Raw genomic sequence first — 23,843 nt, 5'->3', positions numbered from 1 at the left:
AAGGGCTTCAAGCATTTTTCAAGGTGACTTCATTATGCTCAAGCACATTGGTTTTGCTAGGTTGCTTTAGCAATGTCAAAAACGCTGTGATTACAGAATTGGATAATGAACAGCTAGCAAGGAGTTTTTGGGTGGGTTCCTTGCATCTAGGGTAAGATGTCTGTCTCAGATCCTACTGGAGGAAGCCAGAAAACGCTGACAGCATCCTTCAAAAATGGTAGAATTGGTTGGCCTACTACCTTCTGCCAGATAGTGCTATAATTTTGGTGTTCCATACATGAAAACAACCCCAACAATCACAAAACCTCACAGTAGAACCCAGGGCTGATCAAGAGAGACAGAGGGAGCCTACAGGCTAGAATTCCTATGCCAAAGGGAGAGAGATCTAAATATTGTTCTCCTACCTCATGACAAGAAACCATTTGGATACTAGCAATAGACATGAGATCTCATTTGTGCAGGCTGGCACTAAGCCATTCAATACGAAACACAATGAAATAGGCCCATGGCTGAGGCAGTGGAAGAACTAGGTGCTGTTATGCAGCCCATGTGGGTTGTCTCCTCTGTGCCTTCACAAAATCGGAAGAGGCATCACTAGGATGGATATCCTATGTCATGGAGATATGACCTCTAGCCCTGCCTTTGGTTCACCCATCAGCTTTTGGCATTAGAACAAAGCAAAAATATAGTGTTGCTAAAGAGAAAGCACTGGGAGAAGGTAGTTCTTTGCTTGGTCACGCTGAGCAGGACCTCCCTTGTCAGACCATCTCAGGTGGAGAGCGTTCAAACCTGCAATTTTCCAGAGAAGCCTCCTTGTCACCAGACTATCAGTCAGGACAACAGCCTTCTCACACCTCTGCTGCTAAGAGTCACCAACTGTAAAAGAAAATCCAAGGCTGTGAGGAGCAGCAAGGTTACGGGCAGAAGTGAGAAGTGAGACTCTCTATGTTGTTTGTCCTTCATTCTTGCTAAGTAAAAATCATGAAACCCCACACCCCTCTTCAGCATCCTTCCTGCCTGTCTCAAGCCACCAAGATCTTTGCTCCTTTCTGACTGGCTGTGCTGGCTCAGCAGGCTGAGGAGCCCATCTGTGGATGCAGCAGCAGGGGCCAGCCTAGTCTGGGCACGAGGGACCACAGACAAGGGGAGGAAATCCAAGGTACAGGAAAAGTGTTTTACAAATGAATTTGTGATGATTCCCACACTTAAAATGCTGATGTGCATTCCCTTACATGCACTCCAATAATGGATTCTGGATCTCTTTTCTGCCTTTAGCCACTTGCTGGTGTTGTGGGTGCAGCTACAGGGCACATGCTTTAGGGCTGGAAGCTTTTTTACCTGAGTAACTTTAGTGACAAATGTGCTCCTGCTGTTACTGATCCTGGAACACAGATTGGTGTCTGCAAAGACATCTCGCGGCACCTGTAAAACCAGCTGCTCTGCTCTGCAGCTGTGCAGTCCTGTGGTATTACCATGTATCCACAAAGGACTGGAGCTGTTGGCCTTGCCAGAGAGAGATCTTGAGCCAGTAAAGGCTTTTTCTGTGTTGTCTGCTTCTAGTTGTCTTTCAGCAGGTATGCATCCTTTGACTCCTGGCCTCTTGCTCCCCTGCTGATCTGGTTTCCCCCCCTCTTATGTTTTTCCTCTAATTTTGCTCCTATTTTGCTCCTTTTTGCATACACCCTCCTCTTCCCCCAGTCTAACCTCACTGTATGTGCTCAAGGGTGTATGAACTACTAGAGATTTCAGCTGGAGTTTGGGACGCTCTTGGAAATGGCCTTGTGCTCTGCCTGCCTTCTTGTCTTTTTCACATCTTTCTGTTTCAGAGTCTGAATCCTGCAGATCAGCAGCATTTTTGTAACGCAGCAGGGCAAGAATTTTCTCTAGGTATCTGTAAATTAGCAGAAATACAGATTGCAAGCCAGGCTGGCACCTATGGCCACAGAGTGCCTCTGGGCAGGTGTCCGGCACACACGTGGCTGCTGCGGGTGTCTCTGGGAATGCAGGGGGATGCACGGCACCGCTGTCTCTCTGTGGAGCAAAACCCAAGCACTTTCAGCAGTGAGAAGTCTCAGTCCATCATGGTTACTAAGGTGGATTTTTTTTTACACTTAGAAGCTTTCAAAACTGTATGCTAACTTTGGCTAGCCCAGCCTGGCTTCATCCAGCTGCAACAGGATTTTGCACTAAACAATTTCATCTATTTCTGCAGCTACAGCATGCACTTTTATCTGGAAGCAAAATGTTTACTTATTTGCCTTTAATTATTTATGGTAATGAAATAGCATCCATATCTCAAAATTTTCCAGAAAAATGAATGCTCTTGTAGTTCAGACCTGTGGCCATGAAAGAAAACACAGTTCCTCAGTGTTGCTTGTAATGTTTATTTGTTTTTAACTTCAAAACACAGGTGATTTTCTCAAAACAAATAGAGTAATGGGGGAAATGGAGGTGGGCTCTCTTTGTAACTTTCCCAAGAAACGAATCTGGAAGAGCATATTTTGCAAAACATCTACATTTTAGCACACCCAGACAGCAAGATTTCAAAAATTCATAAATATCAGAGGTTAGAAAAGAGTGTTGCTGCTTTTTTCTTTTTTTTTACCCCTTCTTTTTCCCCTGTTTAACTTGCAAATGGCACTAAATGAACCCACAATTTCCATGACTAACACGGAGACATTTTAAAAGAAGTCTTTGAGTATGCAGTTACTTTTCAAGACAGGAGATTATGAAGACATACCTCCTCATTTTGATTCTGTAAAATAAACTTGGTGATATAATTGCAACATCTGGTAGTCTGGCAACTGATTTAGGCCTACAGCATTGCTATTTAAATCATTATCCTTAGTTTCTACTTAGTTGAGTTTACCTAAAAGTCACTTTTTACCCATAGGCAGGTAGCTACACTTTCTTTAGAAGCAGCAGTGAAGTGTTGGATTATACTTTGTAAATAGCTCTGATGCCACACCTCATCAGTCCTCTTAAAACCTAAGTGTCAGTTTTGGTTTCATTGCCTGTACATCTGTTGCTCCACCTTGATAGAAAGGTAGAAAAATAACCATTTTGGAGACAGTCAGTAAAATCAAAGGCCAGCTTTCCTGAATCAGAGTGCTAGAGCCAGGCCCTGCTCACCAGGAAGGTCAGGGGAGGTGTAAATAATTCTGCAAACCAATGAGGAAAAGTATGAAGCCACTGCTCAGACTATAGTGACCGGAAAATACCAGGCTAGCATTTTCAGTATATTACTACTCCTAGTCCTTGCATAGACACACAGAGAGTCAGGCACAGGCTGTCAGAAGATGACCTATGAAGGTGATCTATGAAGACAGGCTGAGAGCTGGGGCTATTTAGTCTGGAGAAGGCTTTGGGGAGACCTCACAGCAGCCTTCCAGTACAAAAGGGAAGCCTACAAGAAAGATGGAGAGGGACATTTTACAAGTGACAGGACAAGGGGGAAAGACTTTAAACTGAAAGACAGTAGGTTTAGATTAGATATTAGGAAGAATTCTTTACTGTGAGGGTAATGAGACATTGCAACAGGTTGCCCAGGGAAGATGAGGGTGCTCCACCCATGGAAGCATTCAAGAGCGGGTTGGGTTGGGCTTTGAGCAACCTAGTGTAGTGGAAGGTGTCCTGGTCCATGGCAGAGGGGTTGAAATTAGATGATCTATAAGGTTCCTTCCAACACAAACTGTTCTCTGATCCTGTGGTCAGACACACTCCCATGAGGTCCCTGTGGGGCCTGGGAGCCCTATGGTGGGCACACCTGGGTGCTCTAAAGGGAGAACATGGCTTTTCCCACTACCTTGCAGCCTTTGCAGCAGTAGCAGCTCCACAGCAATCTCAGCAGGGCCCATCTTCTCCTACAGCCACAGCTGTGAAGCACCACTGAGTTAAAACAATCATCTGTGGCTGTGACTGTTAAAGAGCAAAAGACATATTTGGAAATGTAGTCCAGAACTTATAAAATTTGGATAGCAACGTATTAATTATTTTTGCTAGCTAATGCCTGGTCTCCTGAAGTCAGTCTTTCTTTTCCTACATGCCTGTGAAAATGAAGTGTTTCTGGCACTGGGTGTGCTGCCCACACTGTAATGTTCTTTGTAGCATTTTGTATCTACATGGAAGGAAAATATCACTTTACCATCTGATTTGCTTGAGTTGTATAGTCATCAGTGCTACAGCAAGAAACAGATGGAACGGGAATTAGTAAATTACTCAAGCACTGCTCTGTAGAGCATCTTCCTGAACACAGAGTGCATGTATTAAACAGCCACAAAACTTACAACCTATCACATTCAATATCAGCGTTCTTGGAGGGTGTATCGAGAGTACCAAAATACACTTCCCTGTTTGCTGGTGGTGGGGTGTTGGTCGGGCTTCCCACCCCAGAATCAGGGCTTGGTGCAGGGCGCATTTCTGCAGCACACTTCTCTTCTTTCTGAGAAGGCTGCGGCTGCTTTGGTTTGAGGTTTTTGAAACGTTTGAGCTTCACAGGATCCTTGACTTCCTTGGCACAATGGAACAAGATAAAAATGTCCCTTCGAAATTTGGAGCTCATTCCAAAGTAGATAACGGGATTGTAGAAGCTAGCAGACTTAGCAAACAAACTGGCAAGGATGCTGGTAAGGTTGGGCACAGGGTGACCGTAGGCAGACCATATAGAGATGACAGCATATGGTGACCATGCAATAATGAAGGCTGTGCAAATGACAATAGAAACCTAAAACACAAAAGAAGAATAGTCTTAAATCTATTCTGGAAGACTACATCAGGAAAGCAAAACACTGGGAATAGTAACCTGAACACTTGGCTGGAAGGGAAAAGTCCAGATTGCCCTGAGGGTATGGCTTACAGGAGAATATGGGAAAGCAAATGGTTTGCTTTGATACAGCCAGGCAGACCTAGGAGCTATATATTGAATTTTGTCATGGTGGTGTGGTTGAGAAATGCCTCATCTAACAGAATGAAAATAGCTACATTCCCATATGTTTATAAGCATACAGAAGGTTTCAGGTAGACTTAACAGTGAGTAAATTGAAATCTCCACTCTGAGTATGCTCAGAAGTAATGTAACTTCTGAAAGAAAAAAGCATATGCCAAACCAAAATTTTGGGGTTTGTGCTGTGTAACCTACTCCAATTATATTTAGATTATTTTTCACATGTGATGTAGCACCAATATTAACCAATAGATGCAGTAGGAATTTTAAACAAAGCTCATATTCTTCACTGAGTTCAGACTCTGTCACTACAGTTATCAAGAAATTAAATGCAATTGATTGGTTTTGTTCTCTTCTGTTCTAGTTGAGACCAATTTTTGAAAAGACAGATTTCATTGAGATGAATCCTACCCAATATGAAACCCAGACTCACCCTGGTGACGTCCCGCTCTATTCTCCTCTGTCTGTCTGTGGGATCACCCAGTCCGGTCAATGCATGGCTTAGTTTGACAGTATTGATAATCGAGACATATGAGAAGACCATGACTGTGACAGGTAGGAAAAAACAGCAGATAAAAATGGAGATGATGTAGGACTTGTAGATTGTAGAGAAGTTGGCTTTTGCCCAGTCTATCTCACATGTGCCATACATGCGATCTGGAAAGCAAGGATATGTTGGTCAGCATTTTTATAATATTTATCTACTTTTAAGCAATTAATTTATTAGTTAAAATGCTGTATTTTTTTTCTGTTGAGCACTACAGAATGGATTTATCTTCCTGATTTAATGAGACATGACATTACTTCCTACATAAATTGTTTTTCAAGACCAGCTAGACTGTAACAAAATTTAATGTGTATTATCATTCTGTCGAGTTTCTATTGCCAGTGTAAACCCATAATGCACAAACTGTTGTTTCAGGATAGGAAATTGTGACACTTTATTTAAAAAAAAAAGGTTTTATGTCCTTGAGTGATATGTACTCTTACTTGTCATAGCACTCTACATAGTAACTTCATAAGATGGGCACTGTAACAGCGTTAACAAGGAATTCCATAGACCGTATGCCAAAAGAAAAAAGTCACTACTTACATAACTAAGTAGAAAATAAAAATATTGAGGCTCCTTGAGACAATGGAACTTCGACTGCAGAGAAGTACTACTGAGAGCCATGAGACCAAATTGATACAGCTAATGATAAAGATTATGAGACAATAAAACATATAAATACTTTGAAAGATATGAGACCTTTCGATAAATGGGAAACACACAGTCCTGCAACACAGAGATGCAGTCAGGCAGATTGCAGGGTGTACCACAAGTGAGACACCAGCTGATCAGGTACTTAAGGAAAAGGCAGTGGGAATAACGTGGGAATAGGCAGTGGGAATAACTGGCTCAAACACTTATATATAACAGTTGACTTCTTTAGATCCCCTGATGTGTTTGTAAAGATGTCCTGATAGAAAAACTTGAGTTCTATAACATTAGAGGGTGTTCTATAACATTAGAGGGTTTTCTATAGATCGTGAATTGTGTATTTTCCTTTTTAAGTGGAAAAATCTGGGGTTTTTTTCTAACAGCTGTGGCAACAAATTGAATTACAAATAAATGAAGCATGAATCAAAATTATGTAAGTCAAGTATTCACAGGTCCCGGAGATATATTACAGGTGAAGACTACATGATTTAGCAGCAGATCTCTCCCTAACATCCAGCAGTAGTTTTGAAGAAGAAAAATTCCCTTAATTCCTCACAGGTGATAGGAGATTTAAACAGGAGGAATTAAATGAGCAAAACCTTAAAATCTCTTTTATGATTCTCATCAAAAAGAGCTTGGTATTTTATCACCAAAAGCTCTAGGTTTTCCTGTCTGAATTTGTTCTGTAATAGAAATAGATTTTTCTCTCCTTTGCCTTTTTTGTCAGTAGACCTCAAGATTCAAAAATATAACCATAAAATCTGGCTTAATTCTGGATTTCTGCTTTTTGGAACTTTTGCCTGAAAAATGAAACTAGCCTCCAGATGACAGGAAAAGAAAATCCTGCAGATTTTCCACAAGTCAGAATTCAGAGCTATGTTTTCCCCCTCCGCAGGGACACAAACAAGTGGCTTTCCCAAAAATCAGTGGGGTCCTGGGGTCCCCTGAAGATATTGTGTAGAAGTGAAAGGTCCAAGGCAGCCAGCTGTAATGTGCTGTGGTCTGCTGCTGCCTGCTGCTGAACTTGCCACTGCTGGGCTCCCACATCTCCATGGGTGCCCTCACTGGAGGTGTGTTTAGAGAGAGATAGCCCAGGAACCTGAAACTGCTGTGAGTCTCAGTAGGGGAAAGCACTCCTAGAAGTAGTCTTGAAAACCACTGTCAAGCAATTGAATTCAAAGTACAAACGAGGTCTACAGGGGCACTTGAATGTCCTGACAAAGCAGTGTTGCCCAAAAAGTCTGTGGCTCCAGTTTAAGGCCAAAAGCAGACATCAGAAGTCCCTCTATAAATGAGGAGCTGGTAGATTAGTGTAAAAAGAATACAGATCACCAGAAGATACACAGAAAATTACCAGTCCAAAACACCCAAGTTTATGACAGGTCCAGAGTGCAAAAATATGACATAAAATTCAAACAGTCTAATAAACAGTTGGAATTTGTCTCAAACCAAAGGTCCATTGAGCTTAATATCTTGGGTGTATTTTGGTTTGTGAAGGATAGAACATTTAACCAACCATAGGAATGGCTGCTTTTCTCACACCCACACTTCAAGGGTCCAGAGATACCTCAAAGTTACGTACTTAGTAAATAAGAAAATAAATGCACATAATAAGAAAATAAATGCACATTCAGTAAGTCTCCATATATGTCATGACTTCTCAAAGAATGCAGAGGCCTACGGGATCCAGACAGGTAACTGCTGGACAGTGTCAGTCACATGATTTCAACTGTTGAGACTTCTGTATCATTACCATTTGTTCCTAGATACTGCTTTTGTTGAATTCTTAGAGGCTTGAATTGAGGCAATTTCTCCATCTTTCCCCCATGAAAAAATTTTCTGGTCTGGGAATATCCCTTAGCCCTTTAATTCCTTCAGTGTTCACTATATTAATTTTTTCCTATTTTAAATCCCCCTCCTTTTTTGATATGGCCTTATCTTGCGCCCTGATTCTTTCTTGGACTGACAAACTTTCCAACATCTTTTAGTTCCTTTGCTATGTAAGTTTTCATATTTCCAACAAATTGTTTTGTCAAATCTTTCTTGCTCATCTTACTATAGTCTCAAGTTTAACTTGCTGGAACTTGTGTTCTTTTCTAGTTTCCTAAACTTGACAGTTTTTGAAAGATGTCTTTTGATAATTTTCTTTATCTCACTGCTTAACCATGCCAAGTATTTTTGGCCTCTCTTTTTTCATAGGCAATGTGCACTTGGTCCAAGCCTTTCCTGTGATATCTTCAAAAAAAATCTCTTTATAGCTGATACCAAAGCAGGCAAAACTCTGCGCCTACATCACGCATGATGAATGATTTTCTCAGCTCCATGGTCTGGTTTATCATAAACAGCAAGCAAGAAAGGTAAGTATCTTTGTCAAGTGGAGAGGTGCCAGGTAAGTACAACTGAAAGATACCTGTTACCTGTATAACTGCCCCAGCCAAGTAATGGAGCTGCAGACCAGAAGAAAGCTGCTACCCAAATGAGAACCAGAGCGACCGACATGCTGCTGTTGCTGATGCAGTGACCTGCAATGGCAATGCTTGTGTCAGAAAATAGTATTGGAAAGGCAAACATATCTCTGAAACCTAAATGGACTCCTATACTACCAGCTAATAAGTAAAACACAGCTATTAAAAAAAGAATCAAGATAGAAAAATGCATATTCATAAGAAAAGTTTGATTTTGAAAGCATCTGTCAGGCTTATGTTACCACTGAAGAGTGGAAATGAATGTTTTTTAAGCAGGAGACAATGAGTTCGTTGAGCACTGTGGAATTAGCAAATTCTAGACTTACACTTTGCAATTTTGTAAAATGCAGGAAACAGTTATATTTTACATAGCAATGAACAAGATAAATCTAAATTCAGGGGATTTTCTTACTTGCTTCAAGGTTTTTCCCTGTTAAAAGGGAGAAACTAGCCCAGACTGTATTAACCATTCTATACAAAAGATTCAATCTGTCCTGCTGTTGCCATTCACTGTGGTTATTTCTTCATTTATGTAGGAAATATTTATTCAGTCACCAATTTCTGTTCCTCAACACGTTTCTGTAATGTTATACTGGGTACTTGCTCAGATTTACTTGAGATACAAACATCAATTATGCACACGACCAGATGGAAATGTGGTAGAGCTTCACAAAAGAGAAATGTGGGTTTAAAATATGACTTCTTAACATGCAATGAATAGAAGATGTAGGATTATATCACAACAAAATTCTATCAGCTCCAGCAGCATTTTGTGCTGAAAGCTGACTTCAACAAGTCTACCATTACCCCAAACTGCAGAAGAACTTTCTGCGGAAAAAGTACCTCCGTGCAGAAGTTCTTTTCACAGCAATTACTCCTTGTGCTAGTAAAGAGAAAAACTCATCTGATGCATCCTGTATACTTACACATACTTTCCCTGCAGACATTGAGAGGTTCCTGCCTGAAAGACAGTGCAAGCCACTTGTAATAAAGGCATGAAAATCGATCATACATTGTCCAAAGATTGGTGAGAAGAAGCCTAGGGATAACTGATGGTAGGTGTAGGTACAAAGAAGAGAGATTACATAAGACTCTCAGTGGAAGTCAAAATTTTGAGCAGGCAGGAGGCCCAGGATAAATGGTGAGGAAGTTTTTACTGATCCAGTGAAAGAGAGTGCCTGGGATGAGCGTGGTGATATATACGGACTGGTGAGGGCTTCACAGGGCAGGAAATGTTTAAAGGATTTCAGATCAGGTTTGTGGGACAGTGGGACAATCATATGTCTTCACAGAGGCATAACCAAAGGTTAACAAAAAACAAAGTTCAAAAATACAGAGTGGTGAATAAAAAGTTTGTAGCACCCGAGAGAGGAATGGACTGCGGGTATGAAGCTGTGGTGATGATGCTTTGCAGATCTGGGAGACAGGTAGGAGACAGGGACTGTGCAGGCAGAGTTGGGTCATAGTCAGTTCTGGGGATGGTAGGAGTAATCTTCATCTGACATGGCATGAAAATGTCCAAGGGGAGTCTGGAGAGGCACGTGGGGATAGCAGTGCTGCAAAAGCTGGAGGAAAGACCTGCAGACTGAATGTTCCCAGTGCCATCTAAAGGCATCATGATGCCTGCTGTGCATAAACCCTGGCAAAACACCCTGAAGAATGAAAATGTTTGTATGCACGGCAGCCTTCTGAATGAAGGATCTGATCCCTGACCGGAAACTTCCGAAACATCATCTCATAGAAGATCAAATCTATTTCTGTGAGATCCAGACAACGATGTATCACTTAGGAGCAATTTAAGTCACACTTTGAGGAATACAGAGGGTCAGGAGGACCTGTGGTATCTTTGGCACAAGGATGAATTTACTCATGGTGGCCCAAGTGTACTTGTAATAATTTGGCTCTTCCTGGACTTTACCCTGAAGGATTCTATGAAAAGATGTTTGTAATGTAAATGACAATATTATGTCCTGGTTTCCAATGCATTTAATTTATATTTAATATAGTCTGAGTGACTGACAATAGTAACTCTGAGAGACATACAGATTGGCACCAGGTTCAGTGAAGGCAGAACTGGATGTGCCTTTATTCCTTACCTCTCTCAGGATGGCAGCCCTTGATATAGCGTGTCACACTGATCACTGTAAGGGTATTAATGCTAGCCAGGCCAAAGAGAAGTGTCAGGAAGCCATCAACCTGAAAAACAAAGCAGTACAGAATGTTCTTTTACTGTAGAGAGTTGAGGGGGAAAAGAACCACAGGAATTTCTCCTGTCATTTTCATGTTAATGAACTCAAAAGTTTTTCCAGAAACCCAACTAGCAGGGAAATACAAAATGTCAGGTGCAGTTATCCTCTATAGGATCAGTGAGCACGTAAATGTTCAAAAATTATATAAGTGCTCTGTCATGTACATACAATAAGCAAGCAAGCACACCCTTACGTCTATGCTTCCCTTAAATGACTTGCTAAATGAAGGAGAAAAACTTTGAACTGGAAAGAAGAAAAGCCCTGAACAGGCAAAAATGCCCTGGATACAGCTGCCCTGCTTATACAGAACAAACATGTAAACTGATCCTAAGAAATTTAGGCCAAAGAGGGAAGAATGTAGGAGGTGATGGGCTTGGCTGAGTGAGAAAATTTGGGTTTTTTTCAAAAAAGACCCCAAAACCTAAATAGATCCAGTAGATTGAGTCTCAATGTCTGGTGCTACTGGTTGCCTGCTATTTCTGAAGGCCTGACCCTCATCCCCTTGCTGTGACACAGGCAGAGCTGTGCAGCTCTGTGGCTCCCACTGACATCAGTGCCTCAGCCACATCCCAGGATGGCCACAACTCCGTGAGCTTCATGTCCGGGTGTAACCAGGAAGTTCTGTTGACTGTAGTGGACATGGATGCAGCCATCTTCTAGGGAGCACTGTATGGCTGGGAAATGATCCAGGCAAAATGTTGACGGCAGTCTTTATTTTTGGAATCTTGCACTGATATATTAAACTGTCCAGAGCAGAGGAGCTCTTGGAGGTCCCAGTTTTACATCTAGAGAAGCAAGAATATTAAGCAAGTGCCTCTGGAGCGTAACTTGGCATTAAAATAGTGACATTATCAGTGGAAAGGCACATAATTATTCTACAGTAACAAACTCTGTCTTTGTATGAACAGGGACAACTCCTGTGGAATTCAATTTATCCCAGCACTGAATCTGGGGCTTTAATCCAGGCTTAAAGCTAAGACCCTGGCAGATTGTATAAATTAAATCGGGTAAAGAGTTAGAAAAAGGACTGCTTCATCACTTCTTTCACTGGTGTTTTTTCTTACTACCAGTGCCCTCATATTGATTCTAAATACTCTTTATTGCAAACTTTTACAGACCCACCACATTTTAAATGCATACAAGGCTTGCTACTACAACAATCTACACCCACCTGTGCTCCAATTGCAATCAGCTCATGCTTGGTGTATAAACACAACCATGTTTAAAACAGACTTTCTTGGATGTCTCAGCTACTTGCTAGAAGCTGCACTCAGCTGAATTTGGCCTGCTGTGTGCTGTGGAGGTTGGTGAAATACCTGGATATGTAAATGTGCTCTGTGTTTCATTAGTCTTACTGGTGCAAACAGCTGCTGCTTCTCCATTTGCTCTACCAATGCTTCGTAGATGCGGAAAGTATAATGGCCATAATCTTAAGGAATTGCATTAGTTATTTGATTAGAAAGGAAGCAGTACTTCAACAAGAATGCAAATAAACACTTTGAAATTAAGTCTAAAGAGCCATGAGATTGAATGCTAAAAGAGCAGAACAGGCTTCTCACTATGTATTACAGGCCTGTGTTGAAAGCAGGGGAGTTTTTCTGAAATAGATCTGTGTTTGTTTTATCACTGGCAGATGTGACTGTCACTTTTCTCCCAACCTCCTTCCCTGATGTCAGACTAAAGAGAGACAATTATATCAAGTGATTGGCCCAAACAGCCTCTGAGCACACCTACAAGGGACAAAGGTGGGTCTAAAAATACACTCTTGTCCTTTATCATTTAAGATGAAGCTGTCACCATAAGAAAGAAAAGCCTAAATGTTTTCTTTGGAGTGGGGCCTTGCTAATAAAATGCAGATTTACCTAAATCAACATAGTTCATAGGATTGAGCCATTGCCAGCACCACATCTTGTTTTCATACTACTTCATAACATCATTTCATCAGATCTTCTGCAGGTGTGGGAGCTACCACCAGAGATGTTACCAGGGCCAAATGGTTTGTGAGTGGCTAAGTGGCAGCAGCCTCCCAGGGCAGCTATCATTGCCCCCATGCTGACCAGAGGCTTGGTGGTTTGGGAACAGGCGACTGCGGGAAATGTCATGAAGCAGAGGGAGCCCTGGGGATGACAAGAGCTTGGATGAAGTGAATAAAGGAGGTAAATGGTGGCTCTCAGGCAGAACAGCCCTTACAGGAGCCACAGCACCTGGAACATTAAACCATGAGAGACCATCCAACAGGCTGCTTTGGGAGCACGATGCTCAGATCACTCTTGACCCAAATGCTTATTGGCAACAAGTGGCTTTTGAGGCCTGCTATGCATAAACCATTTCCCAGCAAGTTTGTCAATGCTGTAACACTTTTATACGGGTGTCACTTAGCCATATGTCTTCAGAAAAAAACAAGGGATCTTCCTCTAGATGTAGCCAAATTACTTCAAGCTTACACCTACTGGATTTGGAAGAAAGATCTGTGCTACTTTTTCTGCTCTTGAGCAGACAGCCCTGAGTGTAGGTAACAAGGCAACTGCTTGGCACCCAAAGTAGGTAACAACAGGAAAACTGCTTTAACACAGTCCCAATTTCTATAGACAGAGATTAATATCTGCAGGTTACAAAAATATGTGATAATTTCAGTTTTCTGCATTTTTAAAGATGTTTGGAATGAGGAAGGAAATACTAGAATAGTAAATAAGATTTAATTACTTTGGGAGATTGATGCTCTTCTCCTTCCACAGTTCTGGTTTTCCTTTTATTCTACCCCCCAGCTAGCTCCTTCCTTCCACAGTCATAATATTTCCTCCATTTTTGTGTAATGCAATTTTGTCCTTCCTATTATTAGTTATGATCAAATAGCAGCAGTGTTAATAGGCAATAACAAATTCTGATATAAACACAAAGTTGATTGCGTGGTAATTTGAATACACCAGCTTTCCCTTTTACCCATTAAGAAGCAGGAATGGATTAGCAATTTTAAAAGCTTTTCTCTCAGTGCTCTACCAGCATTACTCCCTTGGCTATATAGATACTCATGGAAGGTGCTCATTATCTTTATGCTGCCTGGAAGCTAAGAGACAACTGAAGAAAAAATTGTGGGTTTTTTCTGCTTTGTACTTGTGCCTGACTTTAAATCTCACTAATGCTCTCGGTGCACTACTTACAACCCACAATACATAGCACATGCAAATTCATTTACTTCGACACAGGGAGAGTTTGGAATCCCCAGAGCACTATGAACTTTTTAGCTGTGAGCTTGGGTGTGCCCCACTTTTACTACCTTTAATACTTATGAATCCCTACTGATTCATAAGGGTTGTCTTCATTTAAAGCAGAGTAAAATATAACCTATTGTTCTTATTATTGGATTAATCAAGGCTTAATTGCACAAAATCAGATTGGCAAAATAGCTATTACTTTTTACTTTAGGCCAAAATATTGGTCTCACCAGCCACAAAGGCTGCCTCGCTCCCTCCTCTGGCCTACTGGTAAATCTGCTGCAATTTCCCAAAGTCCATTTGTTTCCCTTCAGAACCACAGCGTCCTGTATTTTTCTTCTATTGAAAATGAGATAATGGATATGTAAAGAAAAGGATATACTTCAAACAGGGGTTATTTGCCCACAGCATAAAGTCACCACAATAAGCTCTCTCAGAATCACTTTTTTTTAAAATACAGATCAGATTCTTCTGAGATCATAGTGTAAATAGATAATGGCAATAAACCTCCTTCAACATCAAGAAATGAAAAAGCGCTTAAATCAATCTTCAAGAAACACATTCGTAAAAGCAATTGCAGATACCTTTGAATAGATATTTTAAAATTTAAAAACTTCATTTTAAAGTTAACAATTTCTTAAAGTTTGAAGTAAATGCAAAAATATTCCAGTTGAGTCTGATGACATCACAATTCTCCCATTCCTCAAATATACTATGATGCGTCAACTGGACTACAGTAAATCTTTAGTCATGGAGGTTCTAGAAAAACTACCAGGGTTCATAATCAAAACTTGTCTTCACAGAAGACTAATTAAAACTCACAATGCATAGTGCTCCTAAAGCACTCAGGTGGTTTCTTTAAGATTTCCTACAATACAGGAGGTGAAAGAGACTTATCATTTGCTACAGTTCCCACAACATCTTTTGCTCATGAGACATTTTTCTGCTATGGCTGCATTCTGCCTTTTAAAATGCCTTAGTAGGCTTCAAGGGTAGCTGCTCTTAGAGGTGATGGCATTAACCCAAGCCATTAGAGGCCTCCGACACAAATGCCACTCCATGTATCAGTAAACAATGAGAATTGATACGCTACAGGATTAGGGAGTTTAAACCATTAAATGAGACCATCAGACACTCAGTATTTTGCACTCACAAAGTGATTCAATCTTTCTGTGGATGGCATATATTCTAAAGATAGAAAAATGTGAATGCAGTATTTAGACTATAATATTATGTCTCCAGATATGAAATTATACTAATTATATTATATAGTCAATGTATAGTCAGTGCCACTATTAATATAGGCAGGTCAAGTTTTGCCTTTAGTAATATTGTGGAACCCAGTTTTATATACCAGGTTAATCAAATGAGGTTCAAGGCATACTTACTTTGGGCTGACCTTTAGCTACTTTACTTGCAGCCTCTGAGGCCACAGTTTCTACTCCTAGTCATACATGCCCCTATCAGTGAGCACAGCTTTGAAGTCAACAACCCCACTGAGGGCATGGCATTTAACAAACAGGTAGAAACTGCTTGCAGAATTTCCTTACACAGCCTCATCAGATTATAATCTTACTTCAAATACCCCATCTCCAAATGCTTGGAAACACCTGCTTTCTAGCTCTGGACAGATGCCATGGAATCATGGCAGGTTTTAAGCCTCTCATGTCCCCCCATGAAGAATAAACAGGGAGCATGTAGTTCATACTACCAGATGATCCAGGCACAATGGAAAGATTCCCATCTTCAGGTTAAATGCTGAATTGCCATTGTCTTTTTGTGAATTAGTGTAGAGGGAAATCAAGAAGCACCAGATAGGAAAATCTAGCATTGCCCTTTGGAAACACCTGTGCTACACTATGTAAAATTCTTTTCAGTGGGCTTGAGTCAAAACTCCTCTCCACTTTAGTGATGATAATTCAGATAATTCTACTTGTTTAGTGCTAGCATCACCATTAATACCAACAAACAAATACACAGATAAAAGAACAGAAGAGTCACCTGTCTCATCTTTACATTACCATAGAAGGCAAGGCTTGGCTTTGTGGCCTGTGGAAAACTGAGATCCATGAACATCAGATTAAAATCACGCTTTTGTTTTTTATGTATTTTCTTTGACATTTCAGAATATCATGCTAAATGTTTCTCTAGTTTTACACAGCTCAAGGGAATCAGAAGTCCCACTGTTCATGGACTTTGCCAGGACAGCCCAGAGACTACAAGTGACTCTCCACTTTCTCCAAAGTACAATCGTCTGTGCTGCTTCCCAGCAAGAAGGAATTTGCTTACGTAGCCACCCTCAGATCAATACAAGGCCACCATGACTGCTGGCTTAATGCCTACAGTTGAGCTTGTTCTTCTGCTCATGAAGCTCCTAGGCAAAAGGCAGGGCAGCTTAGTGGTGGTACCAGCTTGGCCTTAAGTGGCCAAGACAGGAACATGCTACTTTCCTGAAAACCTGAAAAAGCTGCATGGCTACTAGCAGACCTCTTAAGTTAATACTCTTGTCCCCTATGGATCCTGTACCAAAATAACAGGAGTCACAAGCATTTCCAAGGAGTCCTAGTAGACCAGGGAGAGCATGGAAGGCAGTATAAAAGATACAGTTTATTCTTGGCCTTAAAGGGTGATCTGGAAACACACCAGATGCAATATCATCCCTTTCTGCAAGGACAATGGTGTGGAAATTCTGTATGTCATGTCATATACAGCCCACTGCAAGCAGCAGTCATCTTGTCATTGATTCACTTAGCACAGGACCAAGGTCAGGACCTGATTTGCTTCCTACGTACTAGCAGTGTACTCACATAATGGAATATATTTTTGTTATAGAGAACATGAGTAAATGTGAGGTAGAACTATATAGGATATTTACAAATTTTATCAGAGTGGTATTTTAATTTCAGATGAAATTTTTGCCTAAAGGGCAGTGAGAGGGTGTGGCATACAGAGAGGATTCAGAAGAATATGAATTGTTCAGCCCCATGGTGAGAAGATCTTGAATGATGAGGGATTGATGGACAGCATTTTTTGAAAGAAGACATTTAATATCTTAGACATCAGCACAGAAGGATGTCGAAGGCAACTGTTTTCCACATAGAGAAATAAGAAAAGGGTATTTCAAAGCCCTCTGGGAGGAAAAGCAAGTGCAGGAATCAAAGCTTAGGCTTTGTAAATTCCTGGTTCTGTAGGAGCACTCTCAGGCAACAAATGCCCATTCCAGGCAGCAGTGTGTGGTTTGACACAGAGCTTGGGTGTCACAGCAGAGGCTACGTCAGACTTGTTAAACAAGGAAACAGATAGTTTGGGCATGATTTTTCACTAACAGATATATAACTTACCTAATTAGTCACAATTGACTGCAGAAATAATAATTTAGAGGAAAATGAAGGAGAATTCATGACTAATGAAAACTGGCGGAACTTCCCTGAAGTCACATTAGTTACACTGAAATGATCTTCTATGTTGCTAATGATTCTGTTTGTGCAGTCTTTCACCCCTTCCCTGCACATGAAGTATTTTTCTCATTAAAATTCAGCTCACAGATGTCTACATGAGTTGCCTTTACCTCTTTGACTGCAATGTGTACACTCTTTAGATTATATGAAGGCAGACCAGAAATAAAGAAATAGGGAAGACTATTACCTCTACAATTTTATATTTCAGTATCCAATCTCATGTAGGCAAGGAAGCAAGAAGGAGGATACATACTAGTGTTCATAATTGAGATATAAATTTGTTTCAGAAAAGGTGAAGGAAAGAAATGAATGGATGATGGAGCAAGGTGAATGGGTGGTTAAGCTGGAACAAGTATGAGAAACAATGCATAGACATTTGGCAGTAGTGGCTGTCATTTTCCTCAGTAATCTCCCCAGGAGCAGTACAGGGAAGGTAGTAAAATGAAAACTTGTGAGTTTTAATTTTGGTCCTTCCCATCTGACATTGCTTTTATTACCAGTCACATGGACTGTGGAGCTACCACTGGTCACTTGTCTCCCCAGAATGTGAGGGAGAACCATTCCACATATAGTAATGTGTAAACACTTTCTTGGTATTTATAAAACACATAAAATCACTAACTGAGTCAAGAGAGTCAACAGTCTATCTAAATAAAGAATTGGTTGGTTTTATGTTTATGTCCATATTAAATGGACAGAAATTAATGTGTTCCAAATTTAATCTGTTTATAAGAACATAAATGCCTTTAGGGTTTTTATCAGACAATTTAAAGAAGATTTTGTTAAAAGAAGAAAGTATTAATCCTCTGTTTTGTGCTCAGACAAGATTTAGCAATATTTTACAATCTGTGTATAGAAAAAGAGATAAATGCATGTTCTGAGAAAGCAAATTCCATAAATAAAATAAAGAAGAATTTATTCTAGGTTAAAAGCCCTGTCCTCAAAACTTCTGAAAACAGCCCATGTGTTTTCATCATACTGTTCTCAGCATTTTCTACTGCTGCAATCTTCTTTTGGTGTTTCAGATATTCAGTTCTGTTTTTTACAGAAGGGGGACATTATTTCTTCTAGAAATGTCATTATAGAGCCCTAGATATTTAATAACACCCAAAATACTGGAGATTTTTAGGTGCTAGCAAGAGGTAGTGACTGGAAGTTGAATCTCCAAAAGGGGGTAAGAGCCAATGTGCTCAGTTTTGCAGGCTTTGCTCACTTGCCTGGTGAAAGGAGGGTTGTGGCTCTGAGCTCTGCTCCTAGATTGTAGGTGGCTAAGCTGGTGAGCAAATGAGGCTCCTAAAGAAGCCAACAGAGCAAGGTAATGGACATCTCACCCTCTGATTTTTCATGTCTTCTCAACACAAGGGATTGTGATTCCTTGTTATTCACAGCCATATCCTTCCCTTAACTGTGCAAGACCTTTCAAAAATTAAGCAGTGTCTCTGTAAAAAGCAGAGGCATTGCTGACCCATTCTCCCTTTACCCCCATGGAGTGTGTAGGAGAGCTGGATTTACTTTTCTCCATTCGAAGGTGCTCAGACCCACATTCCCTGCCTAGGAAGAAAGACCCAAGACTATTCATCATAAGGGGATGCCCAGATGTTCCTAAAGCAAACAAATACTGGGGCCAGAGACTAAAAGAGGCTCCCTACATTACTGTCAGACATCCATCAGAGGCAGGGGAACCCTCCTTGTCCAACAGCAGCATTGGTAAAGCAGGGATATCACACATTTAATTTAGCTTTTCTTAGATATCCTTATTTATCTGTGATTTCAGATGACAACTTGATCAGCTGCACCACCACAATCTAGAAAATCTGCTAAAGTGCAAGAAATCCCAGATATCTGTGGGCCACTTACTCCTCAGTGAGTACACACTAAGTCTGGTGCTTCCAGAAAATTTTTGACTTCCTGGCCACACCATGCCCTTTCAGGGTGCACATACACCACAGATCTGGTGCTGCCAGGCAAACTGAGCATTAGTTTCAGTGTATTAGGGCTAACAGAGTAGAACAATACCTGTGTACATTGTGGGGCTTACTGCTGATCACCACATTGCCATGTGCTTCTGCCCAAGGTATGCCAGGCAGGAATAAAGAAGCTCTGTGTGAAGCATGGAAGCACTGCAGAGCTCAAACCCAGGTTTCCTCCCTGCTTTGTAGCAAACCCAGCCACAGGATGAAACAGTCATTTCTCTCTCTTCTGCTCCCCTCCATGTCTTTATTATGTTGCACAACACAAAGCAGCTTTGTGAGGTTGAAGGCAGGACCTTGAAGGCTGGTGCTTGGGACGGTGAGGGCAGGCTGCAGGGACAGAGTCAGTGGGAGTTGGATCCTGTCAGGCAAGCTACTGTGGTACCCACTGATACCTCAAAGTGGAACTTTTTTTTTTATGGCTGCTCCTAAGGCTGTTTCTGTGCAGAGACAGGTCTGCTGGGGATGCTCTGGCACCATCTGGCTGGCCAGATGGGCTGGGAATACCTGGGCTAGTGATAGTGAGGTGAGTGCATCTGCGGTAACAGCGTCAGTCAGCATGTCAGGGACAGGGGGTACGGCCGTGAGGGTACCGTGACCTGGAGATAAACACTCTGTGCTCTGGGCTGCACAGCCCACACACATCCTACACGTAAGAAACAGGCAGAAAAAAGGAATTTTTTAAAAGAAGCCTATACAAACAGAGTGAGCACGCGGTAAAAACAGTCAGTTTTCTTGATCCTCATAGTAAAACCTGTGTTTATAAAATTAATATTTAAGTAACCAAAGTGCATTATGAAAAATAATTTTAAAAAATTAGAAAAGTGAACTACTGGAAAAAAGTTTAAACTGAAGTACCAGGATTATGAAGGATTTCAAATTCTAAGGCACTCCATAGCCCATTCTTGTTTTCAGACATGACTGCAATGTACCTATGGAGTTCAGATAGGTTATAATCCTTTCCCTGTATTTAGAGGCCTCCTGAAGCCTGCAACTTTTCTTGTATTTGCCATGTGATTAACAAATACAAGAAAAACTTTCTGTCATTTGATGAATAAGGCTTAGAAGAAACCATATTTACCTGCAGAGAAGTAATATTTCTCTACTTCCTACACGTAAGAACATTTGCACACAGTTTTATTTACAGGTTTCAGTGTAACTTCTGGTTCAGCAGAACATACAAATAAAAAAATACAGGAAGGACAAAAATATATTCTGCGGTAGCTGTTCACTCGGAATATGGTCAATGGGCAACAGATGGCTCTTGGTCACTGGGTTACATTTCCTGACCTGAAATTTACCATATGAACCAGTTTACTTACTGATCATATTGGGAGACGCTAAAAAATGAATGTGTCAGAGCCTGACTGTCCTTCCTCTATCCAGATCAGGAACAAGAGACAGTGATAGAGCAGAGGTATTAAAGAGAAACGAAAGCAGATTCCAAAACCCACCATTGGAAAACTGTATTTCTACAGAACATTTGGCAGAGGCAGCACTTGAATACAGACATACCATGTAACCTCATTCCCAAGAGAATAGCCCTGTCAGACTCAAAAAGCAGTGTTTGGCATGGGAAAGAAAAGTGTTGTTTCTTCCATAAAGAGGAGGAGAACAGGAGAACTCCTCTCTGTCCCTTTCAGCAGGTATGCAGTGAGATGGTCCTTGCACCTTTGTTACAGAGAGCTTTCAAAGACTAGGCTGAGAGAACTACTATTTGTCTGTCTTTCCCCTACTCCCTTCACCCGGGGCAGCCAAGGATGGTGAACCTTAAAGTTCAAAAATGTTACCTGAGGGCACAGAAAGAGACCCGAGTCAGAGGAAAACAAAATAGTTAGGTGGATTAAGTGAGGTGATAGTTTCTTCATAAACAGAAATGACAGGCTACCTTGGGAAAATAAAATTTCCCTAAGCATACCTGACGGCAGAAGCTGACTGATCAATAGGAGCAAATGTGTAGTGAACCGGACAATGACAGAAAACCAAGCAAGGCCATCCTCTGCACTCAGCAAAACAAACCAAGTGAGGGAAAACACACAGGCCATGCTAAGGAGAGAGCCATGCTCATGTATGCAAAGTGCCACCCCAGCTACTTGCAGAGGAGCCAGCGTGTATGAGGGGAACAAGAGACACTGACTTTGGCAGGTCCTCACAGAGAGCATGGGCTTTACCTTCATGGCACAAAGGTCCTCACTCCTCATGTTCTGCATGTGAGACCCCTTCTAGCAAGACTACAAATTCAGACTACAGCAATCAAAACACTACTGTTCAACATTAACTATTTTTAGAACGATTTTTGTGCGGGCTGTCCACACACACGTGGAAATTTTCACATCTCTTTTTTTATGCACAGAAGATTCCTTCTATTTCTGCAGAATATTCTTGCTAAAATCTATCCATTCTATTTCCATAACTTACTTTTTCATCACTGGCTTCTGTTTTGTCAAGCTTATTAATCAAGAAGATGGATGTCAGGTTTTAAACATGTTTTTGAGGTTTTCCATGACAGAACAAAATCTCGATGGAAATAGGAATCCTACACGATATTCTCTCAACATGCCGTAACCATCTTGACCACTCAGCAAGCCACAACAAATCCAAACTTAATTCAAAGTATAAATTGACTTTTCCAGATTACCATTAATTTTTAATTAGTATTAATAACAGTATAAATTCTTATTTGGAGTGGTGTTACCTTCTAGAGCCTACAGAGAATAATCAAAGCAGAAACTTTTAATGTTTTGCAAATCAGAGTGTTAAGAAAAGCCAACGCATTATTAGTGTCTCGCACAAAATCTTTGGATCCCTATACCTTAAAACTTTGCTTGATATCCAGACTTTACAAATGAATACTATTTAAAACAAGAAGATCCAAAACAAATTACTTAACACACCCTGACCAACAAACTATCTGGGTACCCTAAAAATGTTATGGACCACTTCTCCCCTTGAAAAGGCAGTTCAAGCACAGCCAGCTTAAGCACACCTCCACCTCACAAAGCTCAAGCACACCTCTATCCCTGTATTTTTAAATCTTAAAAAAAGAAGTCAGATCATCATTAACAAGACTTAATAGCTCCAAGTCAGCCAAAGAAGGACAGACAGAAGCATCATGAAAGAAATCTATAAGGCTGCTGACAGAAGTTCCATGCAAACCAAGATGCAGAGACAAAGTGTGCCATGCCTTGCCAATTCCTCCGTGTGCTGTTTTTTACAGCCCAAAAAAAAAGGAGCCACAGTAGGGACAGGACTCTGAAAGAGCTTGGAGTAAGAATGCAGAAAGGTCATTTAATGTTACCTCTTTCAGCCTTGTGAGTTCTAAGAATTAAGATAAGCCACTGACCTTGGGTCAGGATTTCACACTGAATGGCTTACCCTGTCTTACACAGGAAATCTGCAACAAAGGTAGAACTGAACCTGGAGATGCAGATTTTAACTTTCCTTCCTCATTCATTGCTCCAACCTTCCTTGAAAGAGGGGGAAAATATGCATATGTTTAATTCTGAGTATGGGTGTGAATTTTACGGTTTTCCAGTATGTGTTTATTTATATGATGACTTCAAAGTTTTCCATTAATAAAAAAATTCGAAGTTTCTGCTCAGCAGACCTTAGATTGCAACTATAGGTGATGTTGTTAGAGAAAGAGTGAGTTTGCTGAGGAAATAATTAGCTTCAATTTGATAAGTCCTTTTCTGCCAAATGACTATAGAGATACATTTTAAACAATAAAATAATAATTTTTTAGATCAAGCTACAGCTCCTAGGTTAATCAGAGTCTCCTACAGGAAGTTTTCCTCTCTATAAACCAAACCTTTTTATTGGAAGGGAGGGGAGCATGATCTGTAAATGTTCTTTCATCTATGTTGCACAATAGCTCAACTTCCTCTTAAAAAAACCCGAAAAACCAAACCTCCAAGAAAAGAGGATTATTTCTCTCTCCCTTTTCCTTCATCATGATCTTTCTTACACCTTGCTGTAGGATATCCTGTCATTTTCAGATTTTTGATTCCCTGATGAAACAGAGTATAATATTTCTCACAGATGTTGCTGAAAGCACCAGGGAACCAGCTTTGTGCCTAGCTGTCCATGGGGTGCATTTATATTCTGTCCACATAGATATGTTTCAGAATTAACAATGATAACTTTTTCCGAGCACTTCAACAAAAAGCTGACTCTGAGGTAAGGGATGACTGTGCCATAAAGTTAAATCACTCATTCTACCACAGTCAATGAATGAACCAAGCGTTTAGGAATGTGACTGAACAGTTACAACTGAGTTAGTGCAAAAAGCTGCATGCTAAAACGTATGGGTATGCCCAAATTCTGTGTGGAGGCTTTGCTCTACA

General features: G+C 40.7%; 1 protein-coding gene across 1 annotated transcript in view; it reads right to left on the bottom strand.

Annotated features, from left to right (window-relative positions):
• Window positions 1-2,387: 2,387 nt before the first annotated feature.
• Window positions 2,388-23,843, bottom strand: part of LOC138108000 (visual pigment-like receptor peropsin) — a 34,838-nt gene continuing 13,382 nt past the window's right edge. The window contains exons 4-7 of the mRNA XM_069009973.1: window positions 10,705-10,804; window positions 8,561-8,665; window positions 5,376-5,599; window positions 2,388-4,723 (exon numbers count right to left, since the gene is read on the bottom strand). Coding sequence (XP_068866074.1) covers window positions 4,283-4,723; window positions 5,376-5,599; window positions 8,561-8,665; window positions 10,705-10,804 — 870 coding nt within the window. The 3' untranslated portion in view covers window positions 2,388-4,282. The remainder of the gene's footprint in view (window positions 4,724-5,375; window positions 5,600-8,560; window positions 8,666-10,704; window positions 10,805-23,843) is intronic.

Source organism: Aphelocoma coerulescens, chromosome 3, assembly GCF_041296385.1.
Source record: "Aphelocoma coerulescens isolate FSJ_1873_10779 chromosome 3, UR_Acoe_1.0, whole genome shotgun sequence".
NCBI classification, from domain to species: Eukaryota; Metazoa; Chordata; class Aves; order Passeriformes; family Corvidae; genus Aphelocoma; species Aphelocoma coerulescens.
The sequence above is the reverse complement of the archived record's forward strand: the minus strand, read 5'-3'. Positions and strand labels throughout refer to the sequence as shown.